The sequence below is a fragment of the Pagrus major genome, chromosome 22 (assembly GCF_040436345.1).
Source record: "Pagrus major chromosome 22, Pma_NU_1.0".
Lineage (NCBI taxonomy): Eukaryota > Metazoa > Chordata > Actinopteri > Spariformes > Sparidae > Pagrus > Pagrus major.
The window spans coordinates 26,854,162-26,871,710 of record NC_133236.1 but is presented as its reverse complement, the minus strand read 5'-3'; the positions used below and the strand labels follow the sequence as shown (position 1 = coordinate 26,871,710).

Below are 17,549 nucleotides of genomic sequence, written 5' to 3'. Positions count from 1 at the left end.
TGAAGTACAAATTCTTCAGGAGCCAATGTGCAGGAATGCTTTTAAAGAGTAACTTTTCAGGTTCATAGTCCACTTTGTCAACCTTTGCCTCAGTTACTAAATGAGACGCGTCCAGGATCAGAAAAAAACTGTCACAAAAAATACATTGTAAATTGTTTATGCATTTGCTGTTGGTTCAGGCTTGTTTTTTATTTATTTATTTTATTCTATATTGCAGTCGGTTATTTAATTGCATTTGTTCACTTGTTGCCTGCAACATTGGGGTATTTTGCACTGCAGGGCCACCATACAAAGTCCAAATAACGTCATAGTGTCACACTGTTGGGCACTAGATTACTGTAAAATAGTGTCTGTGTGAATGTAACTTGATTTTATTATCTTTTACTGGTAAAATAAAATCAAAATACGTGTTTTAATACGACAACTCTGCCCAGAAAAGGAGTCCGTGAAGACGCCTCCTGCTAACGTTACTTGTTGCCGAGACAACGAAATTTCCAGGCAGTCTTCATTTCTACAGAAAGACGCGAACGCAGCACTCGGAAGGGATGAATTTGAGGGGCTGAGAAGGACGATGAAAACAAAAACGGACATCGATGGAAAATAGCCGAGTAAGACTGGAAAACGCATTTTATCGTGTCAAAGCACTGACGACGCTTCGTGTGTCGACGATGGCGACGACGAAAAAAAATCCGAGAATTAGCTAGAACGACTTCCGTTTCGAGCGACGACTGCTAGCCTGGGAGCTAAGTTAGCCTCGGTAGCTTCAAGGAAAAAGGATGCTAGCGATATTAGCCGTGTTTTAATATTAACGGCGGGCGCTAAGACTGGGGGGTAATTATAAATGCCAGCAAGCGTTTGCCGGTATAAATGGTGTGAAAAGGACAGCATCTTGTGAAGCGACTGTAACGCTAGCCACCAGTTAGTTCACTCCCCCTTACTACGAGCTAATATCTCGGTCAGCTGTCGTTGTTATTGCTTTGACACTGACATCAAACAGCAGCCATTATTTCATGTGGCAGGACATCAGGTGCGTTCATGTCGTCTTTATTGCTAAAGCCAGCAGCAGCAGCAGCAGAACAATGTATCTGCGCCACTGGCCCAGTGCACACAGGAATGTAGTTTGTTAATGGGTTGAAACTAGAAATTATTGTATATAGTTTGGTTGTATTTTCTCTACTGGCCTCAGGTTGTCGCTGTTATGTGTTGATTTGAATCTAAGATGCATAAAAGATACCTATTATCATATCTTAGACTAGTAGGACTGAGGTTGTTTATGTGTGGAGCCACCCATGAAAGATGTCTGCAAATCAATGTTAACTGCCTGAAATGTGAATTACAGATGCCTACACTGTTATAAGTAAGTCATAGTTGCAATAAAGATGTATTTGATACCTAAGTGGTTCAGAAAAGATGGCAAAACTCTGTTTCTGGTATCAAAACAAAGAGATAAGTTCTAAATTTAAGGTATTACGACAAAAAACATGTATGATTTACGTTGAAGTAGTCATTAAATTTGAGTTTTTTGCTCGATTTTAATTTATTTATTATGACCAAACATGCTGTATCTTCTTTGTGCCGTTCAGTAACGTGCGTGCTGTTTGGGTGTCACAAAAACTAACAGTGGCTAAATAAATGATGACACCCGCTTTGGAGAGCAGTGGAGCAAGCAGGGAATTTGTTGTTCGGCCAGGGTCATCCATTTTTATATATAGCAGGCAGGCACACAGTAGGTCATTGCTGAGAGAGGCATATAGTGTTTGTCTGTTTACAAGCACAGCAGCTTGCACAGGACTGAATGAGTTGCAATTTCAGCCACAGGACCAGTTTAAAAATGTGATGACGTATCTTAGAGTCGAGTTTGTTGGATCCACGTATCAGTCTTAGTTTAGTTTGGTTCATTTAATGGTCTGCCAGAAGTACACCTTTTTCTTCCTTTATTTTTTCATCTCAGTGTTGTAATTGTCTGATTTCATAACAGCCTGTCTATGTCGGACCTCTGACTGGCATATCACGAAGAACCTGAGGGGGAGAAAAGGCCAGAGTTCAGAACCATGGAGGCTCGCTTCGGTAATATTGTGTTCAGCTCCAAGTTCGACTCAGGGAACCTGGCACGCGTGGAGAAGGTGGAGAAAGGCAGCTCCAGCCCTCCAACCGATGTAGCTCCCAGTGGGACTGGCCTCTCAGGGTCAAACCTGAGCCCTGACTATGAGTTCAATGTGTGGACACAGCCAGACTGCGGCGGCACAGAACACGAGAATGGCAACAGGTAAGAAAACGTGTGCTTTTGTAGCAAGTATTTCATGTTCATCACATGTTCACTTGCTGCACACTGCTCTCACACTGTGTTACACATCTTATCACATGCCAAATCATGTTTTTCTGTTTCAGATCATGGTTTTACTTCAGCATACGAGGTGCAGCACCTGGGAAGTTACTGAAGATCAATGTGATGAACATGAACAACCAGAGGAAGCTCTACAGCCAGGGCATGGCTCCTCTCGTACGCACTTTACCTGGCAAGAACCGGTGGGAAAGGATCCGTGACAGACCCACATCTGAGGTATATACTGTACATGTCCTCTGAGGCTGTCGGGTAGAGGAACCAGCGAGGCGGAGTGCTGTCAGTCTGGCTTCCTGACAGCTATTATTATCTTTCTAATAATATGTCTCTTCTTCTTTCCAGATTGTAGATAACCAGTTCATCCTCTCATTCACTCACCGGCTGCTGGAGGTGAGAGGGGCGACCACCTACTTCTCCTTCTGCTTCCCGTTCTCTTACAATGAGTGCCAGGAGATGCTGCAGCAGTTAGACAAGAGCTTCGCCAATGCTGCTCAGCTCAGTCCAAGCAGGTAAAACACAACAATACATGTTGTTTGGAACTTACCTTAATTAGCTGATTTCTTTTTCTCTGCCCCTCTAATTTGTACAATTTCTGACTTTTTCTTTCTTTCTCCATCCTCGACTGCTCTCACCATCAGTGCACTGGATAGTGTGTATTATCATAGGGAGTTGCTGTGCAACTCTCTAGATGGCAACAGGGTGGACCTGCTCACTGTGACCAACTGCAGCGGGATGCAAGAGGAGAGAGAACCACGTCTGCCGAAGCTGTTTCCCGACACCAACACTCCAAGAGCACACCGCTTCCCTGGCAAAAGGGTAACACTCATTTACACACAAACACACAATCAGTGTTTCCTTTGGTAACTTGACACCTTTAATGGCTTTATTGACAACACTTAAGGCTGAGGCTGATGTGAAATCACTGAATAATGTCAAAACAGTGACGCTGACCCTCGGCCATCGTGTGTCTGCTTGTGTTTGCAGGTGTTTTTTCTCAGCAGCCGAGTGCACCCCGGGGAGACTCCCTCATCCTTTGTGTTTAATGGTTTCCTCAACTTTATCCTAAGAAGAGACGACCCTCGTGCTCATGCGCTTCGAAACATGTTTGTCTTCAAGCTCATTCCCATGCTCAACCCAGACGGGGTTATTCGTGGGCACTACAGGTAACGACTGCACATGTAGCCACATGCACCCTTCCCACAACAACAGTGTGAACACTTGTTGGCTCAGTGATTGGCATAGTTTAATCTCTGGTCTTGATCACATGGTTTGCATTACTTTATGCACTCCTTGTTTCTTGTAAATATTTGATGTGTTATTTATATATGAAAGAGTTTGCTTTTTCTCCAGTAATGTGTTTTTGAAAGGTTTTATAAATAGGATGTCTGATTTCATGCATTCTCATACTGCACTGATCATTTTTGTCACCAGCTAATTTGCTTGTTTTTTTTTTTCTTTTGAGAGGAACATTTTACTGTAGCTGTAGCTCAGTGGGTAGAGCAGGTGACCAGTGACCAGAAGGTCGCTGGTTCAAACCCCGGCTCCCCTGGGCGGAACTGAGCTACATGCCGAAGTATCCTTGAGCAAGATACTGAACCCCAAAACTGCTCCTGGCGCGCAGTTGGCACCTTGTGTGGCAGCCTCTGCCGTCAGAGGGCCCTGCGATGAGCTGGCGACTCATCCAGGGATATACCCTGGCCTCCACCCTATGTGAACTGGATTTGGCCCCAGTAACCCGCAACCCGCAATCCCCTGAAAGGGGCGATAAAGCGGCAACATCTCCGCGACCCTCACGGAAAAGCGGTAGATAATGAACTGAACTGAACTGAACTGAACATTTTATATTTTCGTCTTTGCCTAAGTGTCAACAGTGAGTCAGGCACACCTGTAGCTGCTTGATTAAAATAGATTACAGCTAAAGGGCAAAGCAGTGCCGTCATCCTGTCTAGTACTGTCCCAACGTGTTTTTGGTTTTGGATATTTTAGTTGGTGGTTGAACTTCAGAGTTTTTAGGATCCTCTGGCTCCTCTCCTTCCTCACCCTTCTTCACAGTCTCTGCAGGCTTTTCCCGGTCCACCAGCTTGCTTTGAAGTTATTATTTTATTATTATTTTCTACATTAACGCTGTTTTTTTTCTCTGAATCGTCTCTGAATCTCAGCTCGGCAAACACAGCCATGGCAGCCATCTTTGCTACAACGTTCTGCTATTTTGCTGTACCTCATTATATGGCACAGCCTGTAGTAGGATTGCAGTTAAGTTAATATTCAGTTAGAGTTTCAGCAGTTAGGGTTAGGGTTGCTTGTATGAGTTGATAAGTAGTGTAGTTTTTTCTCTAAACAGTCAGGTTATGCAGGAAATTGGAGATTTTGTTTACCTGCACTGTAAACAACTCGGTTGCCGTTACTAGATTTTTCCTCTGCACCTATGTTGGAAGCATTATTTATTTACTTTAACTGTGTGTGAGAGGACAGGCTGTAGTGAGAGAACACAGTTTATCCTTACAGTGTGAGTGTTTCTGAATTGCAAATATTCAAAAACTCAGTGGTGGAAACGGACTTGATTAGACTTCTTGAGGCCACGTATTGTTGGACTTGGAGTATAAAGAGGTATCGCCACGTGAAAAATATCCTATCATCCTGCTGCTCTGTTGTCACAGAAATAAATTCCCTGTCTGAAGTCAATGTCATGTTTTATATGTAGAAAGCTGATTGGAAATCTGGTGACTTGTATACACTCCCAAGGAATCAGCTTCTTCAAGGCTGGAGAAGTCAGGTTTCTTTAAGCCTCTACTCCAATTATGGAAACTGGTGCTCTCATATACATGGAGACACCAGGTATTTCACAAAGCCAGCTGTAACCCAGTTACTTAAATACATTTAAACACACTGCTGGCCAGGTAAAGGTTAGAGGAGCCAGGTCGGATTTCACATGCTGACCCTTTCAGCAGGTACAGGTTAAACCAGCGTCCCAGGTTAACCTGCATCTCAGACAATGATGTATTAGGGGTATCAGTAACAGTGACACTACTTTGTCAGAGTGTCGGTGTATGCTTCATCTTTTGATTGTCAGGAACATGTGCATCTTTATTGTCTCTTTATCTGAAAAAATAAGAAAAATCACACAGTAACTGTGAGAAAATAGCAATTAATTTTAGCTAAATGCAGCACGTGACAGTGAGTTCAAAGTCCTATTGCGGTGCAGAAATGTACGGTAATGATGTTACTGTTTTTAAGGTAATAGTAGACTGTGTCTTTTTGTCTTTTCACAGGACTGATTCCAGGGGTGTGAACCTGAACAGACAATACCTAAACCCCAGCCCTGAGCTGCACCCTTCCATTTATGGAGCCAAAGCACTGTTGCTCTACCACCACACACACAACCGCCTGCACAATTCCCAGTCCAGCACTCACTGTAACAGCTCCTCACACACACAGACCACTCCCCTCAACACCAAACCCACCAATCAGCATCAGTCCCCCCCTTTCACTGCCCTTGAAGTCAGCCTGAACCAACGAAATGCAGAGAAGGACGCAAATCCAGAAGTGCCAGATGTTCCCATGGTGACGGAGGAAAATGTCTGGGTCAGCCCAGAGATGGGGAAGGGGGAACAGAACAGATCATCCAGCTCCTCAGAGAGCGTGGCTCCTGTCACTGTAGAAGTAACTGTACCTCAGGTGGAGGAACAGCAACAGGAACAGGAATCGATTCCACCACAGGAGGGAGGTGTGGCATATTATGTGGACTTACATGGCCACGCCTCCAAACGGGGCTGCTTCATGTATGGAAATAACCTTCCTGATGAGAGCCAGCAGGTAAGAGTTATTAACTTTACTCCCTGTAGTGTAGTGTTTTTGGAAAATTGGCAGATAACATTCAGTTCCCATAAGATACCATTTTTTCCTTCCTGATACCAAATCCGATACCTGGGCTTTGGGTGTTGGCCAATACCGAGTACCGATCCTCGTGCCACCCCTTAAAATTACAGCCTTGCATACTCAACATATCGCTGTTTTACTGTTGGGGTTATCCAAAGTCAAGTTGGATAGTTTCTCTTATTTCAGTCAAACTAATACAGTTGTTTTGAATCGTGTCCTTGACATATTTGTTTATCCTCACATGGCAGCGAGTGCAGATAGGGTACTGTCACTTTTTTGAAATATACATCTAAGCTCCTGCAACGCTGCTTCCTCTGCAGGTAGAGAACATGCTGTATCCAAGGCTTATCGCTGTGAACTCTGCCCACTTTGATTTCCTGGGCTGCAACTTCTCGGAGAAGAACATGTATGCACGAGACAAGAGAGACGGCCAGTCTAAAGAAGGCAGCGGGCGGGTGGCCATTCACAAGGCCATCGGGCTGCTTCACAGGTCAGATTTCAATGGATTTACAGAACTTCAACAGCGTAGCAGTGTAGCAACACCTAGTTGTGCTTTACTAATTTTGTGTTGTACTGAATTTCTTTCTCAGTCATTACATTGAATGTAAATGACCAATGTCCACTCTAATGTTTATTTTTTCCCAAGATGTAAATGTATATTTTTAACATGATTCTCTTATTGGCCCCCCACAGCTACACCTTGGAGTGCAACTACAACACAGGAAAAACCATGAACACCATCCCACCTGCTTGTCATGACAATGGACGGGCAACCCCACCTCCACCTCCATCATTCCCTCCAAAATACACTCCAGAAATATTTGAACAGGTCGGAAAACACAAGTTTTTTTCTCTTTGTGGGCTATGCTAGTGTTTGTTGCACACATGTTTTTTTTATGTTTTTGATATATAAACAAACTGCAAAACCAAATGTACCTTGAAATTTAAAGGCAATTCTGAAGTAAACCAGTTGATGTTGTGCATCAGGTTGGGCGTGCCGTAGCTGTCTCAGCCCTGGATATGGCAGAGTGTAACCCTTGGCCACGGCTGGTGCTGTCTGAGCACAGCTGCCTGACCAACCTTCGAGCTTGGATCCTCAAGCATGTCCGCAACACCAAAGGCCTGAACTCACACATCCACGCTCATCCTCCATTAAGAATACACCACAATGGCAGCAAGGCGTCACCGCCAAAGAGCTTCAATAGGTGAGTTTACTCACATATCATTTATTTTCAACTCAAAGAAACTTCAGTTTGCTCCGTCTCTTGGTCAAATATACTTGGATCATTTTTTGCATTTGTCTCGATTTTCCGGGCAGCTGTCTGTCCGGCTCAGCGTCGGAGAACACCCTCAGTCGTGTTCGCTGCAACAGCCACAGCAGCAGCAGCCAGACACCCTCCCCAAAGATGCACAGCTCCCCGAGCTTTACTTTCGGCTGCCCCCCATCCCGAACTCACGCGCAGAACAACAGCATGCACGGCGGCGGACGTGGAGGCAACAAGACACTCGGACCAGTCAGAGGTAAGTTGATCTCTCAACCATCTGTTTGTGTTGCTGGCTGGCATTTTCTATCAGCTCTCCATGGGTGTACCTCAGCTATTCTCTGTTTTTCTTCTCTTCTATCTTACTTGGTACCATCCTCTCTTTCTGCTGTTGGGGTTGTTAAGAATGGCTAAAGGCTGGCTGATGTGTCTGTGTAGCCCTTTTCACACAAAGATTCTGCATTATCGCCACAACAAAGGCTCACCTTTATGCTGCCTTTGTTTGTTCACACTGAACCAAGCAGCGGCGGCATAAAGCCGCTCCAGTGTGTCATTTCATACAGGAACCAAAAGAGGTGTGATGGTGCACATCATAAAGTTGAGATCTGTTTGTCGTTTTTTCCACCTGTAAATCTAAACATGTATCCGCCGACTGTTTATAATCATATGGATGCTGTTATAATGTGTTGTGATTGAGATCCTGACCCACCATGCATCATGGAAAGGGACAAAGTTATGTTTTTTACTCTAAATGACATCACATAATCGCCATCAGTGAATAGCGGCAGACACTGTCTGGTTCTCACTCATGAGGAGGGATGCTGTTTTCGGGGTGGGGAAGTTCACTGAAGACAGTAATAATGACAACACAATAGTGGAAGGTGACAAAGACATGGTGAGTGTTTTGCTCTGAATCGCTTCACACAATCACCGCCATTCAACTGCAGGAGCAGACACTGTTTTTGGGCAGAAAGAGTCGGTAGGACAGACAGGATGACAGACACTTTTTCACATATAGATGCAGTATTTTGGGGCGAATGGGGCTTGTGTGACAGTCGGCCTCAGGTTTATTGTGATGGTGATGTAAAACTGGACCCAGGTTTGGGGTCAGCCTCATTTGAGAGACAAAAGGATCCATGTCCTGGAACTGTCTGCATGACCCCTGCATGACCCCACCTGTTGCTAATGTGTGTGCATGCGTTATGTCACCTCTGAAGATGAGTTTAACCCTGACTGAACATGAAACCACATGAGCCCTGTTCCCGAGCACTAAGACCAAATTGTACCAAATTATTTGGGTAGAAAATAACATCTTTTTCAACTTAGATTTCCCATCATACACATTCTTATGGAGAGAGATATGTCTTTAAAGTATTTGTAAATGCACAAACCATGATCCACAAATATTCTACGATTTACACAGTTTTTATATCCACTAACACAAAATTCCTTACTCGTGACTAGTTCCCATTTAAAGGAATGTGCTATGATTTGTAAAAATCTGTCTTTTTGTAAATATATCGTTTGTAATTTGTAAAAATACTTTACTTCATGTGTGTGTATTTTTCATGAAATGTCATTTGTAGATTTGCAATCCTGTGCGTGAAGTGTTGAATCTGCATTTGTGGATGGAGCGATACACGCATTCATTCATTCTGAAGATGACGTAATTTTGAGAAATTTGTTTCGCCTTTCTACGATCCACACACACACAGCTCCTGATCCACACGTGTGCTCCCCAACCCCCCACCCCATCGCCACTAGGCGGCAGTGTTGTACTCTGGCTCTGCCTCGATGGCTCGAGTGCATCCAGGAAAAATCAGTGAGCCTGACTGACATTGACATCATAGCTGGACAAGGAGAATTCCTCGCTGTGACTGCTTTAGTAAGTACAAATCATTTGAAAATGCCTTCCTTGCTTGACAGTGAGACAGTTTATTTATTAAATGAGTGACTTTATAAGAAAAGTAATTGCGCATGCTGATTGCCCTCAAGCATTATCTTGCAGGCTCACATACCGGCTGAGGCGATCTACTGGACCGATTTCAAACCTATTTGTACCGATTAGTCACATAGACACCAACATGGGGGGCACACGTGTGGATCAGGAGCTGTGTGTATGTGGATCGCAGACAGGTGAAACGAATGTCTCAAAATTAAGTCATCGGCAGAATGAATGTGTGTATTGCTCGATCTACAAATGCAGATTTAATACCTCACACACAGAGTATTAAGTAGTAGTAAGTATTTTTACAAATCATGGCACATTCATTTAAATGGCAACTTACAAGTCACGAGTCATTTGTAAATCGTGGAATATTTGTGGATCATGGTTCATGCATTTACAAATACTTTAGAGACATTTCTCTCTCCATACAATCTCCTCGGTTTTCTTACTCAGAGCACCTGGACGTTGTTTGTCTCAGAACATGGCTCCTGTAAGGTTTCAACAAGTAGCCACCTTTATGTTTTTGTGTGCACACAATCCCTTGCATGTCTCTGAGCCGGTGTGTGTGTCTCCCTCTCCGTAGACCCTAAGCCTCAGGAGAAGAGACGCCCCCCCCACCACCGCTCCATCCTACGGTCTCCCAGCAACAGCCACACACCCTCCCGCCCCCCACTCTCACCCCCTTCCTCCTCCTCGTCCTCGTCTTCCTCCGTGTGTGCGGCGGGGACCTGTCCCCTCCCGGCCTCCGTTAGTATGACAGGTCTGTACTCCCTCCAGTCCCCCAGCCTCTCCACCTTGCTCCCCTCCCTGCAGGCTCTGCCCCGCCCTGGGCTGCTCTCCAAACTGAGTCCCCTGCTCCTTCAGGGCCTGCCGCCAGCCACCAGTGCTCCAGCTGGGCCCACCCAGGACTGAATCTAAACTAACCTGTGAGAGGTTGGGCTTAGCTGTGTGTGTGTGTGTGTGTGTGTGTGTGTGTGTGTGTGTGTGTGGGTGTGGGTGTGGGTGTGGGTGTGTGTGTGGGTGTGGGTGGAACAAAGTGAGTGCAAGCTCTTAAAGTTGCCTGGAGTACCAGACAAGACATGTTTTCAGATGTATGTCTTTACAGAAACATGCACCTGCCTGGCACTCCATGTAGGTCAAAACCATTGACTGTATATAAAGATGGACAACGTGTATCAACTTCCTCCCGCTGTATGAACACGAAACCAAAATATCTCAGATATGGGTGCTGCCACCTTGCACCTGTGACGTCTCCAAGATACATCAGTGTACTTAGAAGTACCTACAATTATAGAAACCATTGTTTGATGTGTACTTGGGAGTTTTTAGTTTGACCTTATGACCGGTACTGCAGCCAGCCACCAGGGGGCGATCAAGATGTTTTGGCTTCACTTTTGGGGAGCTGTTGTGTCGTCCATCTTTATACACAGTCTGTGGTCGAAACAAGTGCTAGTGTGTGTGTGTGTGTGTGTGTGTGTGTGTGTGTGTGTGTGTGTGTGTGTGTGTGTGTGTGAGAGAGAGTTTGTGTGTGAGAAACATCACTGGTGCTAGCTCTCCTAAATTTGCCTCAGATATTCTTGTTTTTCCTTCTGCACATATCTCTGTAATGACATGTATCTCCAGTATTAGCACCTTAGGATGAATAATATAACACATCAGAGTCCAACTGTTCCTCAAATCTCAATTCTGACTGAAATATGTTGAAAAATGTTTTTTGGGTTTCATTGCCGGCATTGAATCAACCATTGCTTCTATTAATTCTTGTGCGTGTTCTTTACTGAACGAAGCAGTTGACAGTTTAGTGTGTGAAAATGTTTAGCAAACCAGAGACAGTTGTTTGGCTACATAATCTACATTGTTGCCTAGGACGTCAGAATATACAGTATATGCATAATGCATTAATATATAAACGATTATACTAATGGATCACATTACAATAAATATGTCTCTTTTTCAGTCTGTATACGAGAAATAAGCTGAGAAGAATCTCCATGTTACTGTGCTGATGTGTGGGAAATAGCCAGGGCTTCTTCTTCTTTTCACAGATACTGTTAAGTTTTAATGGGATCAGCTACAGTATGAATTACATACTTTTACTTTTGCCGTGTTGCACTTTAATTTTTTTTAATATTTGTTTTAGTTTTGAGAAATTACTTTTGCAGAATTAGTCTGAACACATCTGTAAAATCTTTTAAAGCACTTTTTATTCTTTTTTCCCTTTTTTCAATGAGTTTTTTTTTTTTCGCTCTGTGATGTTTATGTAAAACAGTGCAAGTTGCTCATGTAGTCATATTTAAAATCTGTTCAGAGAGGACAGAGCATTGTGCAGACTACATTTAATTTCTAGTCATTGAAATTCCCATTTAAAAAAGGACTGTGGTTCAGTTTTTGTATGTAAGGAAATGGTTTTCATTTCTTTAATAGTTCTGTAACCTGTATCATTCCAGTGTCAGTCCAGTCCTGGTCTTGACATTATGATGTTCACAGTGTAGCCTACTGCCAGAAACCTCACGTGGACCATCGCTGACTAAATCCTTTAAGTTTCCTTGGGATAAAAAGGGTCGTGGAGGGTTTAAGGAGCTGTTTGCCAACAAGCAATATCGTATAAAAACACTTTGTTTGGTTCTGTGTTTGAGCGTTTTGACTAAGTCAAAGTTGGCACGTGTTTATAATTTTCTAACAAGATACCAATATTGATTATGGTGTAAATAAAGTGTAAAGTTTTTTTTAATTTAATTACATTTCATCAAACTGGTGAAGATAAGCATTGATCATTATTTATTCAAGCACATTTGTGTGTTTCCTAGTGTAAATGAAACTTGGCAGGTATGTAGTAGGCTGTCGATGGTCAAACTTAATATATTTTGTGGTTAGCAGAGGTGAGAAATTCTTTGGTTGTCTTGGTGTAAACGTGAGCCTCATAGATTAATTGTGGAAATTATAATATTTCGTCTGTAATTCGATTTTGTGTGCCGTCATCCAAGTACTTGATGAAGGCCCGTGTTTCAGAACCAGCCACTTTTTAGATGCAGAGGTAGAGAGTGTGTGAAGAGGTTTTATGAGCAGCAGATAAACCGGATAATTAATGGATTAGATCGAAATAGGTTTCAGAAGGTCTGGTCTTGATTTGCTGTAGCTTTTTATTCTGTTCCAGTGCTGTGAGACTTTGTGTGCCTTCCTCTGGTGGCTGTTGTAAGCAGTAGGTGCAACAAAGAGGGGAAAAATAGGGATCATTCATTCATAACTGAGTGGCTTTGTGAGTATACGGGCCTAAAACACTGTATGGTTAAACAACCTATATATATAAATATATATATATATATAAATACATATATATGTAAAACCAGATGATGGTTTGACATTAAGTTAAAGGGGCATATTCGAGACTTTGGTCGACCTTTTCACAAAGGAAAAAGCTAGCAAATTAGAGCAAATACATAAAAAAATAACTAGTGCCAGTGTTGAAAACTCTTTCAACAAATTTGATGTTCATTTTGTGCTCCGGGGGACATAAAAGTCTTACGTAATGCTCCTTTAATATCTATGATTTTCATGTAGCCTCTGCCCACTGCATTCAGCACAGTGGGAAGGATGTATTATGAGCTTTCCACTTTAGATCAGTGCCCTGAAAAACTGGGAGTGTGTACTGTAGTTTTTCTTCTGCTTTCTCACTGTGAACTTTGATGTCCTGTTTCCCAGTGGTTTCTGCCCTTAAAGCTTATAATTTTCATCCGAAAAGACAAAAAAAAAATGAAAAGCTTTCGGCGGAAACACACTGTATGCATAGTCACATTCTCACTAGGTCTCTCTGCTTTATATTCCTGATGAGAACTGTGCCAGTTTCCTTTAATGTGGTGCTGACCTTCTATAGCAGACTAAGTGTTTGTCTGTGCAACATCTTTACGAATATCACCTTTCTTGAATGTGCTGCTGTCTTTTACTGCCTCTCTGTTTAACCTCTGGAATAAAAACTAGCCCTTTGTGAAGCAACTACTGTGTGTGGGTCCTCTAATCTCTATCGCCTCTGTGTGTGTAATCTCTTTTTACAGTGCAGCTCTTTTGTGACTACAGTTCAGGTTAATCTTCCTTATATGTAGGTTTCCACTCTCTGTTTTGTTGTATTTATGTCCCTTCATCTGGTTAACAGGCGTCAGCTGCCCAGACTTTCAGGCTGGTGGATCCACTTCAGCGAGTTGGTCCAAAACGCCTTTCCCCATGCGTTCTGGGCGTGTGGGGAGAGGATGCCGAGCTCTTACGATCACTCATCACCCCGCAGAGGCACGCACAGAGGTTAGCTGACTCCTGCTGGCTCATTCACAGAGAGTTTTTCTACAGTATATCCTATAAAGAACATTATGAAGTATCATTTCGATGTCTCCGTCTGTCACAGGCTGCTAAAGACTCGGGGCCTGAACACATCCTTTCTTCCATCAAATTTAGCAAGTGAGTCCAATCGTGTCTAAGTGTCTTCAGCGCAGCTTTTAAGCCGTAGAAGTCAAACAAGTGTTTCAATCTGTTACCTGCCCAGGTGTGAGCTGCAACCTCATACGAGCCGCATCCCCATCCGGACAACGGGGTCGACTGAAACCCCTCCCGCACATGACAGTAAAACATCCCCCACCAGCATTAGCCCCGTCTCGCCCGGAGATAAAGACGAGTCAGCTACCATGAAGGTCTGGAAGCTGATTAGACCCGGCCTCCATCGACATCTGTCACTGTCAGGCATGTAGACCTACACGTTAACTCTGTTTGGCTGAGAGGGAGTTACCTGAACAACGACTGTGTTCTACATGACCTTAAAGGGAAACTGTTCACTTCTGTTGAAAACAACAAATCATACAACTATTATTTCTGTAATTGTAATAATTTGTACACATGACTACAGCTTTGGTGCTCCAGATTATATAAACTGTCTGTGGCATAGCTTTGACGACATCTTTTAGACACACCAGTGGCATGGCGCTGTTGGTCTGTCAGTCGGTCCAATTCAAATATGGTCCGAGTGGTGGACACGTTTGCTTCGGGGTTTAATATCTCAACAACTACTGAATGGATTGCCATTGAATATGGTACAGACACTCACACCACCATCAGAGTGACTCAACACCTCTTTGGTGATCCCTTAACTTATTTATTTATTTCACCAAATACTGACTAAATTATTCACATTCCCCTCAGCTGTACTTTTTGTTAAGTGCTAATTATCATATATTAACATCCTGACACTTGAAGCTAACATGATAAACAACATCACACCTTCCAACCCTGTTAGCGTTGTTGCTTTGAGCCTGATACTGATGTTATTATTCAGCTGTGACAGCTATTACAACAATAATGCAGTTAGTTTTAGTGAGGCAGAGAAATATCTGGTGACTTAATCTACAAAATCACCTGTCTGTGAAATTTTTAAACTGCTGCACCCCACTTCAGTATTTTTAGACCATTTTTGGGTTTCATCTTATAACAATAACATACAGTATGTAGCAAGTTAACATCGCTTTGTTTCACTTCACAGGTGTATCGGGGAAAGAGGGTGCCCTACAGTTGGCCTCTAAAGCACTAATGAAGAAGAGCACAGACAGGAGTCTCCACTACACAGGAAGTACTATTATAGAAACCGCACTAGAGACGGATGAAAGTGTGAAGCAGGTGATAAACACACACAGTGTGTCGAATAGCATTAAAGGATAAGTCCACCCAAAAATGAAAATTCAGTCATTATTTACTGATGGACATGCTGATGAGAATCAGATGAAGTTTCAAAGTCAACAAAACACTTTTTAAAACAAAAAAACAATATTTGCTTTGACATGAGGTCAACCTGCACTCTCTACAGACTGGATGCGCGCTAATGCTATTAGCATTGCAGCTATAATGAAAATTTTGGCCTTAAAGGGGGGGAAATAATGTCTTTTTAAATCAATGTGGGATCTTTTGGCTTCCAGAGACTTGGAGTAAGGTGGACGAGCTGTAGCCATTTCATGTTTTTATTGTTCAGTGGTTTTCTTGTTGTTGTTTGTTTTTTTCTAGATATTGAAACTAAATGAATCAAATCAGTAAACTGTAACAAGGCTGTATGATTTTCTCTTTTTAAGGTTGAGGAAGCTCCGGTCCTGCCTCTACCTGAGACCGTGAACATGTGTGAGACAGTGACCCTGTGTGGAGAAGCTTAGGAACTGCACAGAGGCAGAGGTTTTTGTCTATACTGTATGTTTGTATTTCCTTACTGTGAGTGTGAATCACCATATTGTGATCAAAAGCATTAACAATTGGAAACGTGGGGGCATTATCATCACAGGACGATTATTTGGGTTATCTGAACGTGCAATACAACATTTTGAACATTATTTATTGGGATTGTACAGAAGATGCATGGTGGGTTCAACTAATACTGTACAACTATTGGGCAGCTTGATGTGGGTGAGGGTTAAGTGCCTTACTCAATGAAACCACAGCAGTGGCTGAGGTAAGGGAGACATACAAACTGTCCAACTAATTAATAGACTTGAAATATCTGTTAACATTTCAGCTACTATCATTGAACTCACATATCTGTGTTTGTCATTTGAGTCCTTTCCTCCTGCTTCCCCCGAAAACGTGTTTAATGCACTCAGACCAACACTGTTACACGCTGATAAGTATTTTCACAGCCTCTCACAGAAAAAGGGTTGATTTTCACACAGACGAGCACGGCAGCACCTTTAGAAACCTCATTATTTCCATTGTGAGTTTAGACACAAATGTTGGAGTGAAGTGTGTATTTAATGTGATTATTCCAGATACTTTGCATATAGTGAGTGTAAACCGTATCCGTCCCCTTTGGACTTTGACACTGATCAGCAGAGAATGAAATGTAAAACAGCACTGAGATAAGTATTCAAACCCTTTATTATAATACACTGCTCAAAAAAAATAAGGCTGGACCACTAGAGGTCATTTTGTATGGCTCTGGCAGTGCTCCTCCTGTTCCTCCTCACACAAAAGAGGAAATACCAGTCCTGCTGCTGGGTTGATGCCCTTCTACGGCCCTGTCCAGCTCTCCTGTGACGGCCGGTCTCCTGGTATCTACTCCATGCTCTCGAGACTGTGCTAGGAGACACAGCAAACCCTCTTGCGACTGCACTTATGGACGTGCCATCCTGGAGGAGCTGGACTACCTGTGCAACCTGATTGGGCTGCCAGTAGTGACAAGGACACTAGCAAAACACAAAACTAGTGAAGAATCAGTCAGGAAAGATGAGGAGTGAGCAACTGTCTGTGGCCACCACATGCAAAATCATTCCCTTTATGGGGTTATCTGGGTTTTGCCTCTCCATTGCACCTGTTGTTGCTTTCATTTGCACTTAAGCAGGTGAAATTGTGCTTCCTAAATGGACAGATTGATATCCCTGAAGTTTAACTGACTAACTGACGTGTTATACTGTGACGATTAAGTGTTAGCTTTTTGAGCAGTGTACATTCACATTATCAAAAGAGAAGCCAGTTGTTTAAAGCATTCTCATTGAGAATGGACATCTCCTCAGAGCCATATGTGGCAAGTCATTAGATGATACTTGTACCTGGAGGGTCCAGCTGCTAGTTAAAAAGGACAATAAAGGCAAGATTATATAAAAAATATATAAGCATATCATTTCTCTGAATGGCTCTTGGAGTAAATTAGATTTAATAAAAAAATGAACAAACATTGACAAAAACAGACCTTAAACACAGATTATTGGCTTAAATTGTTGCCAAAGCTGCATCTAAGAAATTATTTTACTTTGAGTGTTAAGAGTCTAGAATTATACGTGGCTAAATACTTTTATACACACTATATCTGTATTACACATACTTTCCCCGATCACATTCCTTTAAAGCTTTTTGCTCCACAGCGCACCAATATGGGAACATATCCTTTATTACCATATATATTCATATGATATCTAGATAGATATTTTGTGTAATGAAAACTGTTACAGAAGTTGTCTTTTGAAAATGTACCTGACTTTTACCAAATTAATTATACTGTGACTGGTATAATACTGTGTTGGAACTTGAAACAAACTTGAACTATGAATAAATGAGCTTGAAAAAACCCCCATTTTTTTTCATGTGTAACTAGTGTGCATGCAGAATAACTTGA

The 17,549-nt window shown here is 42.6% G+C and overlaps 1 protein-coding gene across 3 annotated transcripts; it reads left to right on the top strand.

Moving 5' to 3' along the window:
- The first annotated feature begins 299 nt into the window (after positions 1 to 299).
- Positions 300 to 17,507, top strand: agbl5 (AGBL carboxypeptidase 5). Of its 3 annotated transcripts, XM_073493082.1 has the most exons (17): positions 304 to 608; positions 1,979 to 2,266; positions 2,389 to 2,560; positions 2,684 to 2,850; positions 2,980 to 3,157; positions 3,326 to 3,504; positions 5,611 to 6,154; positions 6,538 to 6,707; positions 6,911 to 7,046; positions 7,205 to 7,422; positions 7,536 to 7,738; positions 10,011 to 10,187; positions 13,575 to 13,717; positions 13,818 to 13,870; positions 13,956 to 14,149; positions 14,943 to 15,076; positions 15,523 to 17,507. In XM_073493082.1, the coding sequence occupies exons 2-17, from the start codon at positions 2,052 to 2,054 to the stop codon at positions 15,598 to 15,600; spliced, it is 2,961 nt and encodes a 986-aa protein (XP_073349183.1). In that variant the 5' UTR covers positions 304 to 608; positions 1,979 to 2,051; the 3' UTR covers positions 15,601 to 17,507. The 3 variants fall into 3 exon arrangements, with proteins under 3 accessions (XP_073349182.1, XP_073349183.1, XP_073349181.1); XM_073493081.1 differs by lacking the exons at positions 13,818 to 13,870; positions 13,956 to 14,149; positions 14,943 to 15,076; positions 15,523 to 17,507 and adding an exon at positions 9,195 to 9,364 and having other exon boundaries at positions 300 to 608; positions 13,575 to 13,661; XM_073493080.1 differs by lacking the exons at positions 10,011 to 10,187; positions 15,523 to 17,507 and having other exon boundaries at positions 305 to 608; positions 13,956 to 15,011.
- Positions 17,508 to 17,549: the final 42 nt, after the last annotated feature.

Bases quoted from the DNA above. Each gene is read 5' to 3' on its own strand.
- agbl5 (XM_073493082.1), top strand. From the start codon at position 2,052: ATGGAGGCTCGCTTCGGTAATATTGTGTTCAGCTCCAAGTTCGACTCA. The intron at 10,188-13,574 runs GTCTGTACTCCC...TCTGGTTAACAG, and splicing joins GGCCTCCGTTAGTATGACAG to GCGTCAGCTGCCCAGACTTT. The intron at 13,718-13,817 runs GTTAGCTGACTC...CGTCTGTCACAG, and splicing joins CCGCAGAGGCACGCACAGAG to GCTGCTAAAGACTCGGGGCC.